The 27,705-nt window shown below is 39.0% G+C and overlaps 4 protein-coding genes across 9 annotated transcripts in view; 2 read left to right on the forward strand and 2 right to left on the reverse strand.

Annotated features, from left to right (window-relative positions):
- itsn1 (intersectin 1 (SH3 domain protein)) overlaps nucleotides 1-6,566 on the reverse strand; it is a 38,995-nt gene extending 32,429 nt beyond the window's left edge. The window contains exons 1-2 of the mRNA XM_029520403.1: nucleotides 6,423-6,566; nucleotides 376-435 (exon numbers count right to left, since the gene is read on the reverse strand). Of these exons, the coding sequence (XP_029376263.1) occupies nucleotides 376-403 (28 nt within the window). The 5' untranslated portion in view covers nucleotides 404-435; nucleotides 6,423-6,566. The remainder of the gene's footprint in view (nucleotides 1-375; nucleotides 436-6,422) is intronic.
- Nucleotides 6,567-7,384: 818 nt separating this feature from the next.
- cryzl1 (crystallin, zeta (quinone reductase)-like 1) lies at nucleotides 7,385-13,541 on the forward strand. 4 transcript variants are annotated; one of them, XM_029520415.1, is made up of 13 exons: nucleotides 7,385-7,578; nucleotides 7,996-8,073; nucleotides 8,743-8,815; nucleotides 8,958-9,002; nucleotides 9,259-9,327; nucleotides 9,864-9,997; nucleotides 10,166-10,277; nucleotides 10,486-10,506; nucleotides 10,967-11,065; nucleotides 11,144-11,259; nucleotides 11,991-12,096; nucleotides 12,213-12,258; nucleotides 12,728-13,541. In XM_029520415.1, the coding sequence occupies exons 1-13, from the start codon at nucleotides 7,513-7,515 to the stop codon at nucleotides 12,822-12,824; spliced, it is 1,062 nt and encodes a 353-aa protein (XP_029376275.1). In that variant the 5' UTR covers nucleotides 7,385-7,512; the 3' UTR covers nucleotides 12,825-13,541. The 4 variants fall into 4 exon arrangements, with proteins under 4 accessions (XP_029376275.1, XP_029376273.1, XP_029376276.1 ...); XM_029520413.1 differs by having other exon boundaries at nucleotides 9,864-10,277; XM_029520416.1 differs by lacking the exon at nucleotides 10,486-10,506.
- setd4 (SET domain containing 4) lies at nucleotides 11,750-19,315 on the reverse strand. 2 transcript variants are annotated; one of them, XM_029520412.1, is made up of 13 exons: nucleotides 19,027-19,315; nucleotides 18,308-18,389; nucleotides 18,102-18,191; nucleotides 17,434-17,471; nucleotides 16,920-17,008; nucleotides 16,443-16,679; nucleotides 15,730-15,789; nucleotides 15,514-15,643; nucleotides 15,170-15,344; nucleotides 14,504-14,582; nucleotides 14,222-14,299; nucleotides 13,993-14,116; nucleotides 11,750-13,917 (listed from the first exon to the last, which is right to left on the reverse strand). In XM_029520412.1, the coding sequence occupies exons 2-13, from the start codon at nucleotides 18,381-18,383 to the stop codon at nucleotides 13,741-13,743; spliced, it is 1,353 nt and encodes a 450-aa protein (XP_029376272.1). In that variant the 5' UTR covers nucleotides 18,384-18,389; nucleotides 19,027-19,315; the 3' UTR covers nucleotides 11,750-13,740. The 2 variants fall into 2 exon arrangements, with proteins under 2 accessions (XP_029376272.1, XP_029376271.1); XM_029520411.1 differs by having other exon boundaries at nucleotides 14,219-14,299; nucleotides 19,027-19,313.
- Nucleotides 18,988-23,308, forward strand: cbr1 (carbonyl reductase 1). Of its 2 annotated transcripts, none has more exons than XM_029520419.1 (7): nucleotides 18,988-19,290; nucleotides 19,789-19,903; nucleotides 20,100-20,269; nucleotides 21,266-21,373; nucleotides 21,476-21,684; nucleotides 22,305-22,358; nucleotides 22,640-23,308. In XM_029520419.1, the coding sequence occupies exons 2-7, from the start codon at nucleotides 19,791-19,793 to the stop codon at nucleotides 22,811-22,813; spliced, it is 828 nt and encodes a 275-aa protein (XP_029376279.1). In that variant the 5' UTR covers nucleotides 18,988-19,290; nucleotides 19,789-19,790; the 3' UTR covers nucleotides 22,814-23,308. The 2 variants fall into 2 exon arrangements, with proteins under 2 accessions (XP_029376279.1, XP_029376278.1); XM_029520418.1 differs by having other exon boundaries at nucleotides 18,989-19,220.
- Nucleotides 23,309-27,705: the final 4,397 nt, after the last annotated feature.

Below are 27,705 nucleotides of genomic sequence, written 5' to 3' on the forward strand. Positions count from 1 at the left end.
TCTCTATGGAGGAAAGACTTCATGAATGATGTTTGGGATTTTTTTCACTTTCAATTTAGTAAACTTGGGAAACTTCATTCCTAGGCATTTGTTGGTGCATAAATTTGTCTTCCTTTCATGGTGTATCTGACAGATAAATTATCTTGAGGGGTTTTCACATGTTAGAACAACAAAAATATCAGAAAATCACAGTAGATTTAGAGAAAGTTCTAATGGCGTTGTGGACTAATATGGCCAGTTCATACATAAGCAATATGTTGCAAATTTGGTCGAACTAATCTGAGCACTGTTGGATGACAACCCAGACAGGAAAAGATAAGCATAAACTTTAAGTATAACTATAAATATAAATATCTTTTCTTGTCACATACTGACCTGTGAATGTGGTGGGGAACTGCGCCATGGTTCACTCAGTCGTCTACAGTTACACAATACCTGGAACATATTTAGAGAAACGGAAGAGTTTAGCTGATTCAGCTATTCTATCTAGCCTTACTAAGCAATTGGCTGCTCAGAAAATGTTGTAGTGGAACCACAACACACCTTTACAGCATTTCACTGGTCAACCAAAACTATGCTCTCGTACTGAATGGGCTAGCTTTTATCAGTAAGGTCAGAAATCCAATGATATATTTGATATGTTTAAATTAATAATGGCAGGACATCTGCCAAAGGTGCGGATACAGTAGACAAACTCAGTTAGAGGAAGCAATTTTCCAGCACAAGCCTGGAGTTAATTTCCTACACTGCTGTCCTTCAGTGCTTAATTGGTGCCGCGGTTTGAGCGTTTTTTTGATGCAGAGGTATAAGTGCACACAAGGAAAAAAAACCCAATAAAGTTTCAATAAAAGGTACACACACTTACGCTTTAAATACAATATTTTGGCTTCCTCCATTAGAAAAGGGGTGAAATATGAAAAAATCTGCACCAATCTACTTTTGACACCAAGTATTCAGACCAACATCTGGTCCATAGGGAATTGGACCCTGTCTCAGCCATGCTTGTGCATGTCAACGGGGCAGCAAACTGTTACTTATTCAGGGCAGGCTGCCTTAACATACTCACTTGCTTTCAAAACCACTTTGCTTCATACTCACCCATTTACACACATTTTCACTTGGAGCTAACCACAGTCAACAACAGTTTTCTACTGATGGCCTGGAAAAAGCACTACTGTAGTCTTTTTCTTACAGGCAAGACAGACTGGAAAGTCACAACCTGAAAGAGATTTTGTTTCCAACGTTTGTTGGAAAACACACGTCGATGGATGCAAGTTGCATAAAGTTACTGAAAAGGTGTCAAAAACAATGACTTAGCAAAACCTTAAAAGAACTTATTTTGAAAGCAGAGAGCATTACATTTAAGTTTTTTTTATGTATTTATGAATAATTTAACATGGTTAAGAAATTAAAAAAATAAAACTGAGTCATCACCCCCACAATGACATCCATATTTATGTATGTGGGACATACCTCTGTCACAGCAGAGGCATGTTAATCAGATCCAGACCTGCCTCCCTCCCTTGAGTCCCTGGGACCAACAGACAACCCGCAATAATGATTTACAGACAACATGTGTGGGTTGATGACTTTTTCCCAACCATGATGTAAACACAGTAATACAAATTTTGGTTTACATAGTTTTCTTACTAGTTTATGAAGAGGTGCCCTGCTAATGCCACTGCATCCAAATCCAAATCTCCTGGTACTATGCAGTTGATGAGGTCCAAAGATTTCCACTTCTGGGACTTTAACTTAAATTCCACACACTCCTGAGGTGAATGGAATTTCGTCTGCAGTGTTCACAGCATCAAAAAAATTCAAATACACCATCTATTTCCAAAAACAGTTGCTCTCTAATGTGTGGTGGTTTTCACAAAGACCATCTCTTCAGTTGAAATAGTTCTCATATTGAAGAGTGTAACAGTGTGTGTATGAGCCCCATTATCATGAGTGAGAGGACAAAGTAACCAGCTTAACTAGGTCAGAGGAACAAAGCCCACCCTACGCAAGCAAACACACACACACACACACACACACACTCTGGCTGCCATAAAAGTGTGCGTGAGAATACTCAAGCAATAGAGAACTACAGTAGAAACGTGTGTAAAGGCTTAAACTGCTCATCGACTATATTAATATGTTATCTGAGATGTATTTTAACTGACTTCAGAAAAATGAAAAAATCTTTGAAACACTGAACAGATGGTAATAGAGAGCATGGATGGAATTATCTTTTCTTTTGTCATGGGTTCTTCATCAGAATAAGCACAAATAAGTCAATTTCAGCAGACAACATATTGTTATCCTTGAGTCAAATAACAGGAATTGAAAAAATAATCACTTTTACCTATAACGCCACCAATATCTAGTGAGCTATCAGGTTGCTAGAACTTGCTGTAGATCAAAATAATTTTGTCTACAGGCTTAATTTTCCATAATATCTCAGGCCAGAGCAAACAAGTTTTAAAATAAAATGATTCTGAATTCAGCAAGTTGCTCCATATCTTTACCAATGACATATTTTGATTTATCACAATCTCACAGTGTATTTGCAGAGCAGCATGTCTCAAAATTGAATTAGTATGTTGTGGCCACTATGTGTCTTTTGTGTCCACTATCTGTCATTGAGGATTCCATTCTTTGTTCTCCTTGTGCACATGTACTGTATTTGTAGGATTAGTCTATGTAATTAGAGCATTGGGATGTAACTGGAGTGTTGGTCTGTTATCAAGGCCTGTGGCAGATGCCTGTTTAAGCCCCTCACATTAACCCAATGACACACACACATCCAGCCAAAGCAGCTCCATGACATGATACAGATTAGTGTTCAGACACTTCTCTCTTTGCCCCTCCCCCTCCTCATGCTGACCTATCCAACAGTCTTCTTTCCTGTTTTCCATGAATGAAGTTTGGACAACTGTACACCTCTGAGTTTACAATGCAAGACACTTGAACATAAAAATATACTATCTGTTATTTTATTGTGGGCTGCTTTTCTTTGCTGTCTTTGTTAGATTCCAACACATCATGTGTGGTAGCGACAAAAATGAGACCAAATGTCAAAATGGGTCCATTATTGCATGACATGTCTAGAAAGCATTCATTTCAGCACTGAGGACATGAGCTGACTAAAACCATAAATCCTCATTCAACTGATCTAATTGGGGATTCACAAATATTTTCTGCTTTTAGCTTCTTAAATATGTGGATCTACTGAAACTGTGAGGGATGTCTGAAGATGTCTTTGGTCTGTTGTTGATTTTATTGGGCATATTAATTTTAATATATATGATACACAAAATTACTCACAGACTAATAGGTACACATTTAACAATGCTGCAGCTTATTGTGATTTTGATTATATTTTGATTAATCAGGCAGCCCTACTTGCAGCCTGGACTTCATCTTGTGTGGTTATAACATGATGGTGTTGCAGTCTCTTCACATCAGCATTCTCACCCTCTAGAAACTCCCACACACAGACATAACACATGCATTTACAGTTAACACAGACTCTCTGCCTCAAATACACACACTCACACTCCATGGTCTCCCTCTTTCTCACTCACACACTAAAAACTCACACCCCTTCTAAACACACCCTCTGACACTGACCCTCAGCTCTGCAGCTCATTCTCCAACACACACTTACATTATTATGACATTAATACTATCACAATGCTGTCATGTGGTGAAGCCTGAGAGTTGACAGCGCCCAATCCCCACCACCCAACGTACACATACACACACGGGATTATTACTGCAGTCTCTTCATGAGCTCCTGCTGCATCACTCCATCCTTCCCTTAGGCTCCCCTCCTCCCAACCCTCCTCACCAATATACTCACCAGCCTCTGCAACTAGCTAATGTTAGCATTACCACAATGTAAAATGCCATGGAGGATGGTAACAAACTCAAATGAAGCACAGTGTTTTTTACAGTCAAGAAGTCATCTTTTGCTCAAGCTACAAGGAAAATGCCACTTCGACGTAAACTTGTTTGACATTGGATTGAAATTGTAATTCATGCTGGATCTACTAACTCCTGTCAGTTGTCATTTAATAGATAAACACTATCAAATGTGTTAAATGTACAATGCAACAGGCTAGTCTGAGCTGGTTTAACAACACACAAAACATGTTGTTTCTAATGCTAAAGCTTATGAATTGTGGCTTTTGAAGCTGCTAAACTTTAACTAAACAAATAACTCAAAGCGCCACATCCATTCCTGAGGTATGTTAGGACAGACTTTATGATGTTCTAATTCATAGGTCACTGAACGTAAAGTCTGAACACAAAGTCACCTTCCTGAACACCGCAGAGCTTTCTGAACCCTCACTAATATAGTTTACAGTTGACATGTGAATGCTTATTTTGTTAGGTGTGTGATCACACTAATGAATCTTGGATGCCTGATTAATACAATACTGATGAGAGAACTTTATCAATTAAATTGTCATTAATAACATGGGAAACAGATCTAGGGTTCCCCCATAGGCTTCAATGGGGATCACATTAATTTCAACCATGATATAACATTTAAGTAAGTAGGTAACTCTGCCTTGGGACAAAAGCTGATGAAGCTGCTTAGCAAATAGAGAAGTGTAAGTAAAAATCATGAAATACTGTCCTACTTCTTCATGTCTAAAATAATGCTTATGCAGCCAACACATGCTTATTACGAAGAATTCTGATGGTCTCTGTCAGTATTAGACAAGATTCCTAATCATTAAATAATAAGACGACTCCTCACAAACTTCACAACGGCAGGTTGAAACTTTACTATGTCACTCTTCTCTCAACAAGCGTTATGATTAATCCATTATTTATACACACGTCAATTTAATGTAAACTGATGCAGAAATCAATAGTTTCAATTCTAAAAAAAATTGTTGCAGTATGAACAGTAGGAAATCAAAACTGATTTTTTCCCGTGTCATGCAAAAGTGCAGAACTCATTTGTGTATATGTTAACTAAACGTGTACTCATGTTGTGGACATAAGGGCATTTTGATGACAATTGTTCCCTAACTTAGTCAGGGTAAATTTCAAGTTTTATTTTTCACTGCACTACTTTTATTTGAAAGCTGTAGTGATTAGTTACTTTACTAATTATGATTTTAGCTTACAAACATATGAAGAATTTTCAAGCTATTATGCTCTATTGCTAAATGGTAATTTTCAAACTCACATGAATCAATTATTTGAGTGACAGGAAATCAATTCACTGTTTTTCACATACATCAAATCATGATTCCAATTCCAAATATATTAGAATAGTTTTTCAAGAAATTAAGTTAGGCAAGTCAGAAAGGTAAATGGGTTCCAGGGAATTTTGACAGCATGTCTCATTGTTTTTAGATACCTTTAAAAGAGACCAGTTTGAATTAATTTCCCCTCAACCAACTACACCAGTAAAACACTGCTTTTACATTAAGGAACTTTATAATGGTGAGCATATCAGTGCACAATATCTGCCTTGAGAACATTTACATTTAACACTTTGGGGTCCCCGGTTATGCTTAGGTGACATTTCAAAGAACTTTCTGACTGCTGTTGATGCTCATGTAAAACAAGCAATACCCTTTAGAACTAACTTATTGGAAGAATTTTAATAATATAATAGAAGATAAAGAGAGTTTTTGATTTTTACCCTTCCACCTTTAAGAGGAACTGCAAGCATCCACGTTACCATGGAAACCTCATAGGTCCTCACTAATGGCGCCAGGTAACTTTTCAGCCAAAGCTGAAAGCACATTTGACCTTAGGCAGGATGAGTTTGCTAACTAATATATAAGGAAAGGTCTGTTTGTCAATTCACGCTAACATTCTGTATCTGTTCCTCGGTATCGCCTGTCATAACCGCAGGCATTTTCCTTAGGATGCCAAACTGAAAAGACAACAATCAGAAGACGTTTAGACCGCACAGGTAGCTATGTGGGCAGCTGAAACTATCACTGGGTTTCATACTAACAAACGAAGGGCTTGAGAAAACCTCCTAACCTGGAAATCGCTACTTGACCTGGCATTGTCAGCCACCCTATCGCTTCATCATATTTTTCTAAACCGATCCTAGCTAGTAGCCGGGATCAGGTTATCCACAAATACCAACAGTCAGTGTTAACGACAGGTCACAGGCAGTGCAAATGCACTGATTTAACATTAGCGTACTGCTTAGCTGTCAATAGTAGATGGATTACATCGCCTAAGATGTTTTTGTCGCTTATGTCCTGTCACACATACCAATATTAGACAGCTTTCAAACAGGACAACATGAAGAGTTATAAGCCAGCACTAATAAGCTACAAAAAGCACCAACTGACCGCGCTAACGCATATATCAACGCAAGCTAGCAAGCTAGCTGGCCAGTGACAAGCTAACGTCTTTTTCACATCACTCATACTTCACTCTGCCCTTACCTCATAGTCCAGCCTCCATGGTGAAATACTAGATAAAGTAGCTCGTTGGTTGTTTGTGTGACCATATAATGTGGTAAACTCTCATGAAGCGCGTTGTTTTATCACCAAAACCCTTTCCGGTGATTCTCCGGTGGTCCCGACCGACTGAGGGACAGCTGGAAAATGGGGTAACGCTGCTGACAAATCGCGAGATGTCACGGTAACCATAGGGAGTTGACGTATATTCTCGCGAGCCGTTGGTCTGCTTGGATCGCTGTAAAGACATTAGTAGCCCTCCTGCTGGCTGCTGCTTGTTACGGAAAACCCGGTTTGTTTATGAAAATATACAGATAGGCCAAAAAATATGTGAGCAGAGCAGAATTAACATTAAGTAAAAGAAAATAATTAAAAGTTATTTAGTATTTATTTAATAGTTATTTGTAATAATAATGATAGTAATGATGATGACAATTATTATAATAATTTCTTATACACTACATTACTCAACAATGTATAAATACATTTTCGGACTATGTGCTCATTTTCCAGGCTTTTTGTATCATTTTGAATGCAGGGCTTTCACTTAGTTTTTGTTTTTTTTAATAACATAACTTTCACTTAGTCATAGTTGTTATTGAATATATTTGAGGCACTTTTGGATTTTGTTTCTAACTGCAGAGTAGTGCATATGCGATATGGACCGTGAGTGAAAACAGTGCCAACTGTTGATAGATTGACAACGGTGCCGGTGTAACACTGCTGGCAGAGAGCTTATACCCAATGTGCATATAGAAATTTTAATAAAATTCAATCAAGCGTGTTTATACTGCGATTACTTTGGAGATAATAGAATAGAAATAACAGAAAGTTGCATGGTACTTTTAAATTGTGCTAATCCAAATGCTCCAGTAGTAGGCGGTGTTGTCATAATTTGTCAATGCCGCAAACATGAAAACACAGTAGAAGAAGAAAGTGGTCAGCTGATTACGAGCCAGTAAGATTGGCAGCAGCTGGAAATAGCAGGAGAAAACAAATGAATTGAGTTATTGAGAAGCAGATTTGATTATCCGAATCCCTCAGTCCGTTCGTCCATCCGTCTATCTGCAGCGGTATGAAAGGTTTATACTGCCGAGCCGATGCGGCTGATGCGCAGCCCAAATTCGTTATTCAGGAAACGGTGAGCTTGTGTTGTTATTCTCGGCTTATATGAACCAGCACGTGAGCAGCTGTGAAAGAGTATCTGCCTCTGCAGAGACCACTGTTGCTGAACACGTCGTCATGAAGCACCTTATGGTGGTCAGATTGATGCTTGGAGCTCACTGAAAACCAAATCAATCACTAATTGCTTGGTAACTTGAGGAAATGAGCTTCCAACCATAATGTATAGTTAGAGTGTTATTAGAGACAGGGAATTGATACCACTTTTGTGGAAAATTATGTGTCACATTGTTTTGAGGAAGAAAGTACTGTATTTTTGGTGTATTGAATAAAATCTAGATTTCGGGTGTCTAATATCTCTTTTTGGCTTTTGCCCGTGCAGCTGATATTAACAGCAATTCACTGTGTGTGACAGTTTGTGTCTTTTTCTCTGCAGAGTCTCCCAGAGGTCTTAGGCAGCCATCAGGTCAGAGTTCAGGTCAAGGCATGTGGACTCAGTCCACTGGACTTCAAGGTACCTAAATCAGTAGTGGATGGCTGTTACCAGTTTAAATTGTCAGACAAGAAAATAGAAAACAGAATTGCCTATTGGTGTGAGTATAAATATGAGTGGTTGTCTGTATGCCTCTATGTCAGACCTGTGACCTGAGAGACAAGAGAGCCAACTTTGCAAAAAGTCACTTTTACTTTGTCATTTATTAGCCTAATCAATTAATAAGAAGCTTGTGAAAATTCATTTCACAATTCATTCATTCAATTTTAATCAAAATAAATGATAAAACATCTTAAAATTGAAATAATAGCAATAAAATAAATAAATACAAATAATACAAAATAATAGTCAAGGTCTAATTAACAGCAAAAGGCTCAACTTCTGACGGGTCACCAGCATGATTATTATGCTGATTATTAATTATTCCACAAGTGAAATTGATCCAAATACATCTCTTAATACATCAAAATAGTGTTTAATTTACCTTTATCCAGTTATCATACAGTTTGATTATGAGTCCATGCATCCAATGACAGGCCTATAGTGTCAGTAAACCATTGTAACATTACATCACATACGCATACTTAGATTGTTTGGAGCAATGTCTGGATTAGTTCTCGACTTTTGTGCCAGTAAAAGGTCACTGAAATCCCTGCTAACTCTTCTCTGCTCATCTGTGCTGTGGTCCAGTTGCTTGGTGACATTGGGATCCAGAGAGATTTAATTCCTGTTGGCAGAGAGGTGGCAGGGGTCGTCCAGCAAGGTCATTAACACGCAGCCGTACACACTTTTATGGTTTTGTTGCATGATGGTTCAAAATAAAAACAATAATTATGATTATAAAATTAAAGGCCTGCATCAGCAATAGTTTCACTGGTGTGTTTTTCTCTTTTTTTTCCCTCCAGTGGGCCCCAAGGTCTGCTTTTTTCAGCCAGAGGATGAGGTTGTAGGTAAAACCCTTATTTAAATTTGATATGTGCAGGTCAGAGGATATTATGTAAAATCTTTGGACTCTGTGGGGACTGTGGGGAAGTTCTTATCTAGGACCACATTTTTGCAGCTGACAATTAATTAATTACAAGTTTGACAATTTTACAACATTTGACCTAATAACTTAGAATGCCATTTTGAATGTAATAGAATGCCAGAAAATGCATGTGTTACAATACACATTATCACATTGAGTATAATGTATTTTCTTTCCAGGTATTCTTCCCCTGGATGCTTCCTGCTCAGGACTCTGTGATGTCATCGACATAGATGAACATTATTTAGGTAGCATAACCCCACCACCACCACCACCACCACACACACACACACACACAGACAAATTCAAGTTGCATATATGAGCACCCATCCTGTAGATATTCTTTTCCTTTTCTATTTTTTTTATATAACGCTTCAATCTTGATGATTGAATCTAATATGATAACCAATATATGTACAATAGGTCAGTCAAGTTCACCCTTATCTCAAAGGTCTGAACTTTTCCACTGTCTTAAAAAAGTTGTTTTTAAAAGTTAATCTTAATTTTTGTAGTATTAGTGGCGAAGAACAGTGTAAAAAGGGCACAAACACCCTTCTCTTCACTTTGCTTTCTCTATGCTCATTTGAAAGCTATGGGCACATTACATTATCCATTTAGCTGACAAAGGGAAGGCTGTGATGAGACCTACCACATATTGATCAGGTCTTTCAAAGCCAAAAATTGGGACATCATCAAGACATTAGATCCTGGTAAACTGAATCAGTAAATTGGATCTGTGTGTGTGTGGTTTGTGCATATGCATATCTATGTTTCTGTTTTACAGTTCAGAAGCCAGAGAAGCTCAGCTCAGTGTGTGTTGCGGCAGCGTTGCGTGATGCCCTGTGTGCTTATACAGCTCTGCACACACACGCTCGCATGGCAGTAGGCCACACACTTCTGGTCATGGATGGAGCCAGTGTGCGTAAAATAACAAAGCCATTAGACATTTTTGTAACCTTAAAATGCAAAGATATGAGCAAACCCTTGTTCCATTATACAGTGGATTCCTTCCTTGTTCCTGTTCACTTAATACACGTTTTAATGTTGCCTGGGTTTCAGTGTGCTTGCATCTCTTCTTCCCCTCAGTCTTTTGGCCTTATGTGCATTCAGCTGGCCTCTTACCATGGCGTGAGGGTGCTGACAACATCACATTCGCTGCAAAAACACACATTCCTGGAGCAGCTCCGGCCCAGCGTAGGTCTGTACAGGCCAATGCCTGAAATCTGAAGCTTTAATTCCAATTCTTCACCAAGTGTCTGAGAAATGTTTCAACTGCATTTTCAACAGAATCATAGCGTTTACATAAGGATGGAACAGCTGTTCTCCTCTGATTATTTCATCCTGCTAAACTTCTCATTCTTGCATTCTCTTTCTATCCTCTCTTTTCATTCTCATTGGTTTTTCAGGTGTTCAGGATCCTTTAGTAGGTGAGATCTCTTCTTTCTGCCTGACTAACTTCTTTGCTTACCTACTTAAAGTCGTTATTTGTTCATTTGTAATAGTCAGCATATGAGCTGAGGTTGGGTGTTTATCCCTGATCTTTCTGAAGCCTGGGTGATTGCAGTCAAATGATGATTAATATATAATTCTTTTTTGCAGCCTTTACACATATATAGGTTATTCAAATAATCTGACCCAAAGGTTTGGTTATTATTCTAAGTTAACAGTGCCAAAGGAAGGAAATGAAAAAAACTCATCCCATTTTAAAATCTGCTGCCACCATATGGAGAACATTTAAAAACTGCAAACACTGCATGTTTAGCAGGGTTTGGATCAGATATTTGATGCAGACAGCAGTAAAACCACAAAATGTTCTCATTGTCAGTTTTGGATATATTTTGAACTAGAATGGCTCATGACATCAAGACCCTGTATGTTTGAATGAAGCTAGGGTCATTCAAGTCTACAATGGCTCTTCAGACCTGCTGCCAATTGTCTTGGAAGAGACAGGAGGACTGGGAGTGGATATCATCATAGACTCTGGAGGTATAGTCACTGTTAAGACATTTTAAAAAATGCTTCATTTTATGATCCTGACACCAGAGCTCTGTGCTTCGTTTGTAGTTCGTCTGCAGGAAGAGGAGGAGTTAAAGGAGACAAAATGTCTCCCACACAAACATGAACTCATCAGTGCACTGGGTGTTGGGGGTCACTGGGTCACATCACACCAAGACCTGCAGGTGAGTCAGTGTCAGAAATAACGGCTAAATCCCTTACAGATTAAATCGCAGAGATTCATGTTCATCATTAATGAGAAAATATATTGAAGCTTAAATTAATGCCCGAAAAATGCAATTTTGATTGACAGAGGAATATTATTGTCATGTTTTTGTGCAATTTTGATTCAGTTAAAATTGCACATTAGGTTTAGGTTTTCATTACCTGGAATATGCATAGAAATATCCCCAAAAGGACTGATTTCTAGCCTTTTTCATTCCCATTCAGCACTTTAAACTGTGTGGTCCAAGTGGCAACCCACTGTGACATCACCCATTGTAGCCCCATCTTTAGGCATACCGTGATTTATATAAACATTATTTTCCTCTAAATGGGACATTCATTCAAAAGAAATGGGAATCATATTAAATATCAGACTATACTGAAGATTTGAAACTAGACACTGAGACCGTAAACTCATTACGAAAATGTTTACTGACATAGTAATCTGATTAAGAAGTAGGGACATTTTCACACAGTTTTCAATGCAAATTAACAGTGGAGGGGCCTCCCAATGATCATTTGATTGGTTTTACTTTTCAGCCCTGAAATTAATGTCCATCGCTGTATTGTGTTTGAGGTTTACGCTGATGTGAATATTGTAGGTGCATTGTGATGATGTATAAACAGTGTATAAACTTTTTTTTTTTTTGAACAGCAGTTCTATCACCTCCCTGTCTTTGCATTCTCACAGCTGGATCCTCCAGACTGCAGATTATTACATTTAAAATCAGCCTCCGTGTCCTTCCTCAATCCTGAAACCTGGACTGCCTCGTCAGCTCAGCAAGGGCGGTACCTGCGTATCCTGTCCCCAAAACATTCAACCATCCAAAACAAATGTTCAGGGCTCATGTGTCACAGACTCACTTTTATATTTCATTCAAGATCTTTGTTGGACTTTAACAGCCTTTTACAGACATTCTGAAGGACATTTTGGAGAAGATGGCAGCTGGAGTACTCAGGTAATTTAAAACGCATCACAATCATTGATCTTAAGATCATTGGATAAGATTTCCTGTCTACCTGAGGGTAGAATTTTAAAACTAAATACCAAATAACTGTCTACAATGATGTTTATCAGGATGAGTAACTCAGGAAGGATCGATAATTGTACATTAAATCAAATTCAAATCATATCTTGTACAAACTTTGTGAATCTCATTATCACTGAAATATTATTGTAGGCAGAAGTTCCCTAATGTAGCTTTATGTGTTAGAGCAGTGCAACATTTGTGAGAACTGCACTTCGGTTCACACAGTTCTTTTCTTTACACCACCACGTCTGAAGATTTGTTGAGTGAACATGTCACTGGAGATTTCTATTACCACCAAAAATATAAACCCTACATTTTCTTCTCAAAATGCACCCACTATAATTTGTTCTAATCAAATCCAACCTGCCTGTTCAATATGTCTAATCTGTGTCTCCAGGCCTCAACCCGAGGACGCAGTCTCTCTCTATGAAGCAACTGTTGCCATGGAGACTGTCCAGCATAACCAGAGGAAGAAAGCTGTTGTTCAACTCTGATCAAATATAATCAAATTCTTCTGTGATGTGAGACAAACATAGCCCACTGGTTCAGTCTTTAATGCAGCCAGTTTTTAATTGTTATGTTGTTTTTGAATCAGAATCAGGAGCTCAAACTTGTCACAACATGTATCATGTGTTAAACCTGAATGTTTCCATCAATGTGACAAAACAGATGAGTCAACATGCCTGGGCCTGTTTGACTTAAAATTACAGGAAGAAGCTGCAATAACCACTGACCATTGGGTTCCCTTCAAATACACACACACCTACGCTATATCTAGGCTGCTTTTACATCTTGCCTCTAAATGTGTACTTTCATGTGTGATTTCATGTGAGACTAACAGCCCACACCAAAGCATCATGTTACTATATACATTTGTCAGAGTCTGGAAAACCTTCATTCAACTCAAATACTGATTTAAGTCGGAAAATTATTACATTTAAAAATAAGACCATAATAGTAAACACTGGCTCTATTTTTAGATCATTCTTAACAATATAAACATTAACTGCATTTTATGTTGTCGTCTTAAGTGTTTGGGTAAATTTTCTTTTGAACTTTTTAATTACTTGAACAAAATCCAACTCCTAAATGGAGGTGATAAGAGAACCCGTATTTAATTGCAGTTCTGTTTAGTGGGAAAATTAAATAATACAGCATGACCGATAACTGAACTTTTCTCTTGGTAAGAAATACATCAGGCTTTTCTGACAGACCTGCCCCTGTGTGTCATTACTCTACATCCTCAATCAAGTCCAGCAGGGTCCAGGAGTCATATCACTGTATAGTATCTGCTGTTAACTTCTAATGACAGCGGGGAGACCCACGGAGATGAGGGTCAAACCTTGCTTGCCTGGAATAAAACCTGGTTTTATTTTGCCTTAGTCAGCCATGCAGAGCACCAATCAGATGTCAGCTCACATTGTCAACATCAGGTTGGCATGGCAACAGCTCCTCTGGTTGTCTCATTATGCCTTGCAGCATCACCAGACTGCGTCCCAGGATGCACCTCTCCTCCTGTCGCAGGGCCTTGACAACATCTAGCTGCTCCCTGACTGACGGGTCACAGAGCTGTAGGAGGTCTTTGATCTAAATACATACAGCACATAAAAAACGTGGTCATGCACTGCATGACAGGATAAGTATGTGTGTACATTTACATACCTTATCCAGAGCTGTGTGTGTGTCCTGTAGAAGTCGCTCACAGAGAGTCTGCGCTGTGTGGATGCTCCACTCCTCCCTCTCCTCACACACTGCCTGGCCAAGCAACACCGCCTTCCACTGGTGACTAGAAAAACGCACACACTTAGAACAGGAACAGTATCTAGACCTCACCCTTTTATGTAGTGCAGTTCTGCATAAAGATTAATGTGTATGTGTGAGGAATTACTACAGCGTCTGTGGCATAGACAGCAATCTGAGAGCGGTCATCAGCCTCCAGCTGGGGCCTTCACCGGACACTGTGAGATTACTGACAGGAACAAAAAGCATCACATATATTTTCATAAACGCAAAAATAAATATAAGGAAGCATGTTTGCTTTAAGGAGAGAATTCAAAACAGAAACAGAAAAAAACTTTATCTTTTACACTATCTGGCCTTAATAGCAGTGATATTACATATTGGCATGATTTGTGTACATATATAAAAAGAAAAATAAAATAAAAATTCTCACTGAAGTAGGTTGTTCTCTTTGAGAAACTGAAGCTTCTGGTTCAAACTCTTGTCACCTTTTAAGACCTCACAAAGCAGATCTGATGAATTGGGATACAGCAACATAAATATATGACACCTGGGTCCTTTGTTACCCATAACAAACAAAAAAATCTACTACACCTGGCAATTTTACACCAGACCTTAAGGTCCTGTGTCTAGTATTAAACTAGTATCAGCCGTGTCTTATTGTCAAGGTGAAATGCAACAAAACAATTCACAGAATACTAAAATACATATAAGACAATATGCTTTCAAAGATCGAAATATTTTTGATTCACAAATTGTATTATCTGATCCATTTCCAGATACATTAATTAAAACTATAAAAACTTTAACCTTATTTCATACTGAAATATGAAATACATGCTTTTAATTACCATGTGCCATGTGTATTCACTACATATCAAAATAACATTGGTGACATTATGTTTTACTGATACTGATTTGATACAGATGATGGAAATATTTGGAGGTTAATTACTATGTCTTACTTTATATTAAATTTTACCAGAAGAACACCACTAAAATATCAACAATTTTTCTACAAAGACTGCACATATTAATCAGAGCTGCTACTTCAGAGACATATAGAAAAACCATGTCCAACACTCTGGCTACACTTTACCTGTGTCTACATAGACTACACTGTGGGGGTTGCTAGAGGCAACAAAGCCATACTCCAACAGCAAGTGTTGGTTGTCATGAGAACCGTAGTTTATGAAGGCCTGCTGGTAACGCAGTGTACCGGAAACACAACCGATTTCATAACATCTTGTTGCATCATTGAAACTTGCTTTGACCTGAAAGAGCAGATTTTTAATTATGTTTGTGAAAAGTCATTATTTTCCCATTGTTTCAAACTCAACTCAGACAGAGGCAGAAGATGTCATATATTCTGTATATAAAAGGAACTCTTAACAAAGTAATCCAACAGATTCACAGTTTTCATATAATTAAGTGTATGTTTACCTGCACATCAGGCTGGTGGTTAAGTAGGTCCAAGAAAGGTGCTAAAGCATAAACATCCTGTCCAGATAGGAAGTTGTTGGGTGGGTGGGACATGAAGACTGAGCGTGTATTGACACTACACCATGCCCACCTGGGGGAAGATGAGGGGGCTGTGAGCAGCTTCATAACCAAAAAGAAGCAGCCCAACAAAGTTTAGTGTTGTCTAGACATTCATACCTCAATGCTGCATAAGTCAACACATCCTCCACAGGCTGACTCACAACAGGCTGCAGGGAGCTGGATCGAAAATAAAGTTTGGAACACGTTTTCAGATGCACACATGTATGGGTGTAATAATAGCACAATATCACATTGATACCTGGACCCATTCAGCAGTGCTTTGTGTGTTATGTTGTTATGTCTTCACATTTAACAGGTATGAGGTATGATCCAATCACAAGTCGACAGATGCACTTGAGAGCCAATGAATCAGACCAAGAGGCTTTTTCAGATCAAGCAACTTAGAGGTGACAAGTTCGGTATTGCTTCAGGTCATTCAAATGTCCCGAGAGTAAACAACGAGTACTGAGTCTATTACAAATGTACAGCAGACAATATAAGAGAAAGTTACAAAAAGTGCTAGTTTGGAATGTAAGGGTTTTGGGCAAGAATGAGTCAATTTTCCATGAGGTTAGGATAGGGGAGAGGATAGGATTTGGGAGACTGTTCCACCATCAGGGAACCATGGATGACATGCTATTATCATTTTATTACCAGATAATGTCAACATCTGCATCGACATTTTAACAGGTTTATCAGTCTGATCTGTAATGGTCTAGTTTGAAGGGATGGCAATGCCAGGTGACATTACAACTTACGAATGCTAGTCTGAGCATGTTCTTAAACATAACCTGAACAATCTGCTTCAGTTATCTGTCTTCTGGACTCACCTGAAGAAGTCCTGATTTGAAGAATGAAATTCTTGCACAGTCTGCCTCTGCTCTAAGGCCCACCGTCGCACACAGGCAGGCAGGACAGCCATGACATCGTCGGTGAAGTAGGCAGGGCAGGTATAAGTTCTGGGCAGCGTGTCGATGTAGGGGAACCAATCAGAGGCCTCTCCTCGATGCCTCTCACACACCAGGAACACACAGAGTGCCAGCAGGGGAGAGAGACGGTGTTTCCAGCTGTGGAATGTAACAGCTTGGTTCATTACCATTGGGGCTCCTCCACCCTCAACCTCTCATCTAAAGTGTTCAGGCCTGAACATGTGTTGACTAACCAGACTCCATCAGCTCGAAAGACCGCATGTCAAACAATGACAGATTTGATTGTGCAGTTAATTCTAGGTCACAGAAAAGATTATGCTCGCATCTCAGTATTTATATAGTTTAACCAATGTGCACAGGTTTTGTTTCTGTGATTACCTCTTGATGTACTGTCCCAGGTAGCTGTTTAGAACAGTTGAGGTGGTGAGGAGACAGGACTCTGGCAGAGAAATAATCAGCTGGCCAGGCTGACAGAATGACAGTGAGAAAAACAGCTGAACACTTTTTGCCACTGTTGCGTTATATTACAGACACAAAAGGCTTCTATGTTTCGTCACAATGGTTAATTAAACCTGGTCTCTGCCCAGAATGTGAATATAATCCAAATATATTACTATATCAAACTCTCACAGGGGTGGGGTTATTCTAATATAATTATTGCATTTTATGTCCGCGACCCGACCCCAGATAAGTGGATGAAGGAGGATAGATACATTAATGTATTTTATGTTTCAAGTGCTAAGGATACTTCAACTGAATAGAAAAACTTTTACACATATACACACACACCTATATATGATTCACTTGAGTAATTAGAGCGCACGCAGCATGAAGCGTGTATTGACTTCAAAACCTGCTTCATCAATCACATGGGCCTGAATTAGCTGCTTACCTTTATGGCTCTGAAAGTTTGCAGTCCTCTGCCTGTGTCTGCATAGAGAGGATCAGAATGGACACACAAAGACACTTAAACAGGGTTTCTGCAGTGTTTAAGGCCTTTTAGTACAGCACAAGATGAAGATTAACACCCCCTCCATTAATATTCTTTTTTGTTAATACTTCCCAGCTGTAAAAATTCTTTGTAATATAACTTATCAGTGAGCAAAAACAGGAGAGGATGGATTACTGAGCAGGGCTGGGCCACAGCCTCTCCATGAAGTTAATATTTCTTGTCTGAAAGTCACAGATCAGGTATTTGCCTGTGCAAGGACCCATCGCCTCATAATCCCTGGATTGGATGTTTATGTAATATTCCAAACAGCTGCTGTTACATCAACACAAACTGAAGGTTGGTCCTCCCACCATCCAAAGACATCACGTTTGGATTGATTTGTGGCTCTAAATTGTCTGTAGGTCTGAGTGTGAGTGTGAGTGGTTGTTTGTCTCTGTGTGTTGCTCCTATGATGGACTGCTGACCGGTCCAGGGTATACCCCGCCCTTGCCCAATGTGAGTCGGGATTGGCTGCAGCACCCCCGTGACCCAGAAAGGGATAAGAAGATAAATGAATGAGTATGTGTATAAGTATACACAAAAAATAGAGGAAGACCCTAGAGTTGTACCAGTGAAGAGTGCTGGCTGCAACAATGTTGAGGTGAATCCTCGCTGGTGAAGAAACTTCATGAGCCTCACATACTGGAGCTGGTGAGAGACTGAAGGAAGAAATGGGGAGAGACAAACTATGGATTATGGGGAGGGAACTGACTTGCAGGGAAATAGGTGTGCTACAAAAGAGAAAAATATTTTAGAAAGTAAAGCTTCTTTATACCCGACTGGATGGTGTTTCCAAATTTCTGCCTCCTCCTCCTTGCAGCCCGCCCAGCCCGATGTCTGCAACCCCGCATGACCCCCTATGATCAACATTATATACAAACACAGACACACACAATACACACACCTTAACATGGCCAAAAGTCCACAGCATGCACTTTGCATCCATTGGTGACTTTCTGAAGTTACAGAGCTACAATGAACACCCAACCTTCTTCAAGATCAGTGTCAACAGACTATGAAAATATCACCAGAACAAAGATCCTCTCTTGTGCCACCAATTTATACTCATTTGCTTAGTCATAATAATAAACTGTCAAACAACAGTCCTACATCTCCTTGAGGTTAAATTGATGAGTCCGCACGGGTTAATTTATTCTATTTTTGACAACAGGAAGTGAAACATATACAGAAAACTATAAGACGGATTTGGACATCTTTGGATTTCTATTCTTATGGTGATCCTGGTGCAAGTCAGCATGTAAATACTGACGGGTGGCCCATGTGTCTGCACTCAGACAACCAGTCAGAGCGCAGATGTGATTCCAGGTTGAATATTCCACGTCCACTTGTGCAATAAACACATAACCCTGGCTCCACTGCACAAAAAAACACCCACAATGCACCGCGGTGAGAGCAGCGCACCAGCTCGTGTCTCCTCCTTTTAATCATCGTCGGTTCAAACGATGCAACAGAGTTGAAATCCAAACACAGTACCTCCACAACAATCAGATCTGGGTCATATCTTCATCCTGCTCGGCGGCCCCATGATTATTTTCCAAACCCACGTGGTCACTGTGTCTTGCTTCCGGGTGTGAGCGGTGACTGCGGCTTGCTTTCCCAGCCGATTCAGTCTGACCGTGTTCGACTCCTCCCTGCACCGCCAACCAGCAAACAACCAGACCACCAGAGTAAGAAGCCTCCGTCTGTCTCTCACACCTCAGTCGACTTCAGTCTCATGCAAATGCTGAAAATATAGAAGTATGAAGTTTCAGTTTTTGTACGGGACGCGCCAGATGAGCCAGTCAGCGTTATGTAACTGCCAGCAGCTGAAACCAGGCGGATGTTTCTGCCTTTAACGTGAAATGCGCGATGAAACAGGCAACTCGATATTAGTTATTTAGATATTTCCTTCAGTAGCAAGACTTAATGAATTTACTTTCACACCATATGTGCAATAGATATCGTTTTTGTATATTTTTACAAAACTGGGTTTTATGTGAGTTTTCACCTGGACCGTACCAGTCTCCCCGGTACTGGTAGCATGACTGAGCTTCTCGTTTATAGTTTCTGTTATTTTTTTTTATTTATTAACATCTGCCTTGACATTAGCTGAGTCATTAAGCTTGGGCTTTTTAAGTCATCAATAGTTACAGTCACTATCTCTTCAATGACTGTTTATTTGGACAGTAATTCACTGCTGATTTACTGCTGTCTTTGATATGTGACTTGATAACACTAATGTCTCACTGTGGACAGACATGGCCACCAAGGTTGCCATCGTAACGGGGGGTAACAAGGGCATCGGTCTGGCTATTGTCCGAGCGCTGTGCAAGCAGTTCCAAGGAGACGTTTACCTGACTGCCAGAGACATGTAGGTAACTCACCTGGGGACACCCAGGGCAGGCTGATGTACAGGCCTCAACACATTTCACTGTTTTCATCTTGTGCACCACAAACTGCAGATGTGACCTTGACCCTGAAAGAGGAGAAGCTCTGCAGTCAACTTGGCGACAGGTGAATATTCTCAAGATAGTAAAGTCAAAGTGAGCATTTTGTTGTCGTTGCAGTGGCCGTGGTCAGGAGGCAGTAAAATCTCTGGCATCAGAGGGACTGAAGCCCATGTTTCACCAGCTGGACATCAATGACCTGAACAGCATCATGGCCGCCGCTTCTTACTTCAAGGAAAAGTACGGAGGAGTAGACGTCCTTGTCAATAATGCCGGGATCGCCTTCAAAGGTGGGATTAGGGTAATAAGTGGATATACTGTACATTACACCTCACTCAAACAAAGAGCTTTACTAAAGTAAGGAACTGTTGTTATTCAGTGGCACTGTAACCATTCAAACGAAGAGGTGTCATTTCTGTCATATTTAATATTGGTAAAGGCAGATTTATTTATGCAGCCCTATTCCAATTCATAGCAAGTCAAAGTGCATGGAACTACATTGAAAAAAAAATTAATAAATAAAGATAACATGAAAAATTTGCATTTAAAAACAAATAAGTCATATCAAGAAAAAGAGAATCAAAAAGCTGCTTCTGGGAACACTGGTGAACACTGCCCAGTTTTATGCAATCTTTTCCAGGTTTACTAAGTCACCTAGAACATAAGTGATTGAAGACCATTTAGTTCTTTGTAGACAATTAGTACAATTTTAAAATCTCTGCTTCAACAGAAAGGAGGCCAGTGCACTGTCTGCAGTGTTTGCAGGTTTGATCGTAGCAGTAGTCAGTCTGCTGCTATAAATGATTATGTAAATGTAGTCTAAACATTACATATCCATCTATCAATTTTGTCTTTTTTAAACACACCATTTGATAAATGTTTCACCAATTGTAACCTTAAATGTACAACTCTTTGCCATTTATAATATGAAATGTGTTGTAAATGCACCTAAAATCATGTAGCAAAAATATGAAAATGCCATCAAACCATTCAACTGAATAAAAAGTTATTTAGCTCCACTAAATAGCTCCCATTATTTCCCTGCATTGTAAAAAGCTCTCACCTACAGTTTATGTTTACAAAGGAAAAAGTAATTATGGGGGTAAAAAAACAACAGGGTGTGTGTTTGTTTAAATGAAAAGGCAGCACTTGACTTAATGCATCTCAGTTTTGCTCTAAATGCAAAGCAATCAATCGGGTATGTTTGGCAATGAGACCGAGTGAATTCACTTGAGCTCAGGAAGCAACATTTACACTGTGTGGACACTTTCTGTTGGTGTCTTCAGTGGCAGACGAAAGTCCTTTCGCAGTCCAGGCAGAAGTGACCCTCAAGACAAATTTCTTTGCCACCAGAGACATGCTGACTCACTTCCTGCCGATCATCAAAGCGGGAGGTACGCATACAGACCTGGAACTAGTCAACATCCTAATTTTTGACTGAAAATTTGAAGTTTGTGTAGTTGACACATAAAAGCATTTGGCTTTCTGTGTTTTAGGTCGTGTGGTCAACATCTCCAGCTTTGTTGGCGTCCGCACTTTGAATCATTGCAGCCCGGCCCTGCAGCAGCGTTTCCGCAGTGAGGACATCACAGAGGACGAACTGGTGGGACTGATGGAGCAGTTCGTTGACAAGACCAATGTGGGTGAGCACAAGGCAGCCGGGTGGCCTGAGACGGCGTACGGAGTGTCCAAGACCGGACTGACGGTATGATTATCATGGTTATCATTATTTTGTTTCACTTGTTCGAGCTTTAAAAATGCAGGAAATTCATGAGACCAATTGACTTTGACCTCTACCATCACTGGTTTGAACTATAGCCTGTAAAGAAAAGTAGACCTAGACTCTGGGGCTGAAAAGTGAAGCCAATGCTGAAGAGCCTTAAACCGACATCTAATCTAATGACCAACAGGGGGCAGCTCCACTGATCACACAAGTATGGAAGTCAACCAGAAAAAGGCCCTTCATCTCACTTTATTTATTAGCTCAGTAAACATTTTCTAATGAAGTTAAGATATGATTGTCCCATTCAGAAGAAAATACACTAGAAGGCAGGGTATGAATTTGACATACAGTTTACCATGTGATTGACGCATTGTTCCACACAATTAAACTAAAGCATAGAGCAAGTCAGATCAAGTCTCACTACTGCTTAGCCCCACCTCTCTCCTACTCCTAACGCTCCAAATATGTGTCAGAGAGACCACTTGTTCTGAACCAGGGCCCGTGATAGAAACCCTCCTTTAATGCACCATTTCTGACATTGATTAATTTTACGTGTGTGTGTGTGTGTGTGTGTGTGTGTGTGTGTGCGCGCGCCTTTTCAGACCCTGTCCATGATCCTGGCTCGCCGTCTGTCTAAAGACAGACCAAATGACGGGGTAATCACTTCATTATAACATCTTCCACTCACACCAACAAACATCCTAACTAGGTCACATACAGCATACCAGCTTGGTCCAGTAAAGATTCGTGCCATGTGGGACTTTACATGCTACAATGTTCTTTTATGTTTTCAACAAAGTCATAATAGATGTGTCAAAAGAAATACTGTAAATTATAAATTTAGTGTCTTTTCAGTGTAATCTCTGTGACCTTTGTGGCTTTCGATCACTGCTAATATGAATATGAATCTTTGCTGTGTGCTTTATTAATGCTACAGATCTTGCTGAATGCCTGCTGTCCAGGATGGGTACGCACTGACATGGCTGGTCCCAAAGCCACTAAGTCACCAGACGAGGGTGCTGTGACGCCAGTCTACCTGGCCTTGCTGCCGCCTGGAGCCACAGAGCCTCATGGGAAGTTTGTCTCTGATAAAGAGGTTCAGCAGTGGTGAAGGGATTGAAAGAGCATCTGTGTTTGTTTGTTTAAGCTTGTTTTTCTACCTAAACACTAATTTGCCAAAAAAAAAAACAAAAAAACTTAGATTAAGAAAATTATTTTGTTTTTCCTATAACAAAAATGTCAATCATTCCAAAAATTTAATAGGCATCATACAATCTAAAAAAATGATCACCCTAATAAAGTGTTAAATTAACACACATTTCCTGAAGAAACCCAACCCAAGGAATAATCAAAATTTAAAAATGATTAAATGTATTGCTTGAGTGTGCCTGTGTTGCTACAATAATAATAACAATTATGGGTAATTGTGGGTGTATTTGCTAAACCAAATTATTTGCTTTGTTTTGCTTTCCCTTTAATTGTTTTTGTCATTTTTGTATTTTTACATGGATATGAGGGACTGCCTTGAATGGATCAAACTTTAAAAAAAGATGTTTCGGTAAAACATTTAATTGCTTTTTAAAACAATAAATTAATTTCAAAATCACAATTACTTTTGTGAGTTACATTACATGTATATACCTGGGGTCACATGTGACTGATCTGCCCCAGGACTACCTTTCTATGCAACTGAAATGAATCCAAGTTTAATCCCCCCAAAAACATATGCACACACATCCCTATACAGCATGTCCTGGCTCACCCCAGCTGCATTTGCTATGTTGCAAACAATACGATCAGTTCCTGCCCAAACTAATGGTCAACCTGGCCTTATCATACTTTTTTTTTTTTTTCTTTTCTACTGTTTATTACTAACATTTTTATGTTGATGAAAAAAACATAAAATCATGTTTTTTTAGTTCAGTATGATACAGATATGATGGGCAACTCAATATAAGTTTCCTTGCAGTAGCTTCATGTCAAACCTAAAAACTTGATTTTCAGAGTTGATGTATTTGACTCAGTACCAAGTTCTGTACTTGTACAGGATATATAAACATTAACCGATGGCAAGTCCATTACTTAATACTTATTAATTACTTATTAATAATTATTTCTACATTTACTAATGAAAGAGAGGAAGAAAAAGAATAAAAAGATGATGATGGTAATAATGATGATAATTTGATGATAAGAATAAGAATTTATTATAACTAGATAAGTAAGAAAGGAGAAAGTATTATGAGGGTTAGGGTTAGGTTGAGATGTATCAGAGTGGGACTCCAGGAAGACTTGAACTGGTCATCACCCTCATTCAGTGACTACAGAACAATTGCGGTTGTTACAGTGACTTTTGAAATAATCCTTTCACGTCCTGCAAATCCACCTAAACTCTAATTATACTTATTTTTATTTTTACATATATATATATATATATATATATATATATATATATATATATATATTTACTTCTTGTATTTACCTTTTTAAAATGTCAAAGACTATTTAGCCAGAGATCTGGCTGTGTCTGAACATGTGGAGTGGAAAATAAAAAAAAATAAATAAAAGGAAAGTAATTGCTCACTACAAAATTTGATCATTACCTTCTGGCTTTTTCTGATAAGACTTCATGACTACTATTTTAAATTTGTCATTGATATATTACTCTGGTGTGCGTCTTGAATCATGCCTTATCCCACGACCTTTAACCTTTTCTGTGTCTTTATAACACTGTATGCACAACTCATGGCTGCATCATCTGGTGCAACCACCCGACCATAGACAGAAATAGTCAAAGTCGCAGTTTGTTTCCTCTCGACTGTGACATCTCAGTGAATATTTTAGTCTAATCACTTGAAATCTAGTCGAACAAATCAAAAGTGTGTTTAACTACCGTATTTTGCGGACCATACAAAGCGCCATATCAATGAACGGGTCTATTTTCATACATAACACTCACCAGGTTATGAGCCGCATGATAAATAATAAATATGTATATAATATTATATTATATATACATATATATACCGGTATTACAAAAAATAAAATAAAAAATGACGGAGGTAAGCGTGCTGCTACTGTTCTCTCACTGTTTTATCATTGCCAGCGATAGCAAACACCTGAAGTTAGTGTGACGTTGGAACAACGTTGTATCCCAACAATTGATAATAATTTGATTATGATATGGATTTGAAAATTGGGTTTACGTTAAAAACCTAACATTGGCTTGATGTCTAATTATGGTAAGGTAGCATTGACTAAATGCTGGATGATGGTTGCTTGTCAGCACTACATAATTAGTTATCTAACGTTTTCTGATGTTGTCTGACATTAACGTTGGCCCTTGGTTGGATATGACCAAGGGCCAACGTTAATACAACTGTCTGTGTCCTCTGGGAATGCTCTAACAATCCATCAATTCGTCGCAAGTCGCACTAAACCATGTTGACAGATTTTTGAGCGCAGTGTACTAAATAAAATTGGTTCGAGGTCAGTAAGCACAACAAGAACTGCAACACAAGGCGCACTGTCGACTTTTGAGAAAAGGTTGTGATCCTTGAGACGCCAGAAGCCTTTACTTCCATGAGGTAACAATAGTCTTTAAGGCTTTTTAAAAGGGATAGCATACACAGTTTGTGTGTGATGTATGAATTGATAAATGGCAAAGGTTGGTCATCCATCATGTTTGTAGTGTGCCTTGAGAATGTGTCATCCAAGTGATTGGTCTAGTTCAGCACACAGACTTGACAGTTTGATTTCAAAATATTAGTAATTGGATCTTGTTGTATTTTGAGAGGCAAAAAAAATATAATTTTTTGTGGTGAGCCCAGCATTTCATTGTTCAGACAGGAAGTTGGTAAATTTTGGTCCCAGGTTATATATTCTTTCACTTCCTCTACATTTCTCTGACGGTTTATTTTAGGGCTAATCTGTGAGTCCCCTCCCCTTTCAGAATAAGACTATCCACCCTATTCAAATGGCTCTACTGCTTTACATTTTAGCTGTACACCTCAACTTGCTGTGGTTATTTCCCCGATCAAACAGCAAATCTGGTTTTAGATTGGTTCCTTCATCCCCCCTGGACCGAATCACTGAGAACTTTTAACATCTGAACTGTATTCAATGGGCTGGAGGAAACTGACATTTTCTTTCATACAGTATGTAAAAGAAAAAAAGAAAAGAGATATATATTTCTGATGAAGAGAGGTTGCTAGACGAAATTTTCAGTTTCAGTTTTCATATTTTCTTTATTTCATGTATTTGCCATGGACAATATACAAGTAAACAACAAACAAACAAACAAACAAGGATATTTCCAACTAGGGAAATTTAGCATCAGTAATAAAAATAACACAAAAAAAAAATTCATTAGTGTAAGAGTTTTCTAATCAGATCTATGAATCCCTCAGTCATCTTTCAAGCTAAATTTAAGGGGTTTAAAAGAACAACACTGATTATCATGGTTACTGTGTTCCCAGTATTCATGTAACATAAAGATTTGAATTGAAACTTCTCTCATTGTTTGACTTTCCAGCTGCCAGTGACCTTAGCGATACTGTGTCCATCGTTTTGTCTCTGCTTTGGTTTCATTGCTCCTTGGGCTTTGCTTTTTGTGTGAATCATCAGTCAGCATCACTTCAGGTGGGGTTTCATGCTAATTTCAAAGGGTGGTTGTAATCCACACAGTTAACCACTGTGTGTCAGTAACGCACTACATCACATTACTGCTCTGTGTAGATGCTCAGGAAAGATTCCCTCTCAGTATTTTGAGCCTTCTAACTAATGCATTAGGTGTCTCAGAATAATCTTCCTGCTTCGTCCTCTCGTTTAGCTTATGCCAAATGTTGATTAAAAAAGAATAAATACACATTATGTGATCAGTGAATATTTTTTCTTTTATGGGAATACAACAGCTTCGCAAGAATGAAATCGTAAGATTCGATGTCCTTATAGGTCAGTTGCCACTGATGGGTGCTGGGATATTTGGCTCATGTTTGAATTTTGCTCTTGTTAATTTGAGGGCGATGGTTGCTGATTAAATGCCATTTTTATATGTCATGAAACAACTTCAACTCCATGTGGTGCCTGACAACAACAAAAAAAAAAAAGTCAAGTATTGCTTTTGCCATTTTTTGCCCAGCAAATGTGCACGCACACAGTCTGTTGTTGCTCTTTCTCTATTCTCTTGCAGGGACATAAACATAACATCAAAGTGTGTAGCTGCTGCATCATGGGAATGTTGAACCGAAATGATCTTTCAACTCAACAGGGAGGCTGCATGTCCACTACAGAGGCCTGTTCTTAGAATGCCAGCTCTGCATTCTGCCACTTTGTAATCATAAGGGGCACTGTAGTGGAATCTGACGGAACTGGCAGTCCATGGAGAGGTGAAATATGGGGGCAAAGAAAATGACAACATCAGCAGGGGATGACTATAAGGTAGACTGCAGGAAGGACAACAGCAGAGGAGGGTGCGGTAAAATAACCCCACCCAGTGGATGGAGGAGGGAACTTAGACAGCAGTTAGTATATTATTGAGCAGTCAAATGGATGAAAAAATAGATCAGAGGAAAAGCGGAAAGTGGAAATGCTGCTGGGACAGCAGTCTTGCACTTCATTGACAATACGTATGTGAAATGGATTATTCATGAATATATTTTATTGAGCTTCCTGTGATTTTCCTGTGTCATCCTGTGATGACTGATCTGATTATTAATGTGATTACACTATCATCATCTTGATCATTATCATATCATTGCCACAATCTAAAACCTATGTCTACAAACTTCAGAGGAGGTGGCTCCGTGTCTGCCTGGTCAATCGTAACTCCCTGCACCCTCAGAGTTTTTCAAGGTGGCAGTTTTCCTTTGGCCATGTCACTTCTTTTTAGTGATTACTCTTTAGTCACAAATGTCTGATGCTATCGCAGATGACATTCATTTCTTGGTGAAAAACTCACAGAGCTGGAATTAATTCTTCTAAAGTTGCTGATGAGCAGGATGC

The sequence above is a fragment of the Echeneis naucrates genome, chromosome 15 (genome assembly GCF_900963305.1).
Source record: "Echeneis naucrates chromosome 15, fEcheNa1.1, whole genome shotgun sequence".
Classification (NCBI taxonomy): Eukaryota; Metazoa; Chordata; class Actinopteri; order Carangiformes; family Echeneidae; genus Echeneis; species Echeneis naucrates.

What these genes read in the sequence shown, in the direction of transcription:
- setd4 (XM_029520411.1), bottom strand. Translation starts at nt 18,383, where the DNA reads ATGCGGGGTTGCAGACATCGGGCTGGGCGGGCTGCAAGGAGGAGGAGG. An exon ending in TTGACTTATGCAGCATTGAG is followed by an intron (nt 15,644 to 15,729) that starts GTATGAATGTCT and finishes ATCTTCCCCCAG; the next exon opens with GTGGGCATGGTGTAGTGTCA. An exon ending in CACACACAGCTCTGGATAAG is followed by an intron (nt 13,918 to 13,992) that starts GTATGTAAATGT and finishes GTATGTATTTAG; the next exon opens with ATCAAAGACCTCCTACAGCT.
- cryzl1 (XM_029520413.1), top strand. Translation starts at nt 7,513, where the DNA reads ATGAAAGGTTTATACTGCCGAGCCGATGCGGCTGATGCGCAGCCCAAA. An exon ending in CATAGATGAACATTATTTAG is followed by an intron (nt 9,328 to 9,863) that starts GTAGCATAACCC and finishes TCTGTTTTACAG; the next exon opens with TTCAGAAGCCAGAGAAGCTC. An exon ending in TATCATCATAGACTCTGGAG is followed by an intron (nt 11,066 to 11,143) that starts GTATAGTCACTG and finishes CTTCGTTTGTAG; the next exon opens with TTCGTCTGCAGGAAGAGGAG.
- cbr1 (XM_029520419.1), top strand. Translation starts at nt 19,791, where the DNA reads ATGGCCACCAAGGTTGCCATCGTAACGGGGGGTAACAAGGGCATCGGT. An exon ending in TGCCGGGATCGCCTTCAAAG is followed by an intron (nt 20,270 to 21,265) that starts GTGGGATTAGGG and finishes TGGTGTCTTCAG; the next exon opens with TGGCAGACGAAAGTCCTTTC. An exon ending in TGTCCAAGACCGGACTGACG is followed by an intron (nt 21,685 to 22,304) that starts GTATGATTATCA and finishes GCGCCTTTTCAG; the next exon opens with ACCCTGTCCATGATCCTGGC.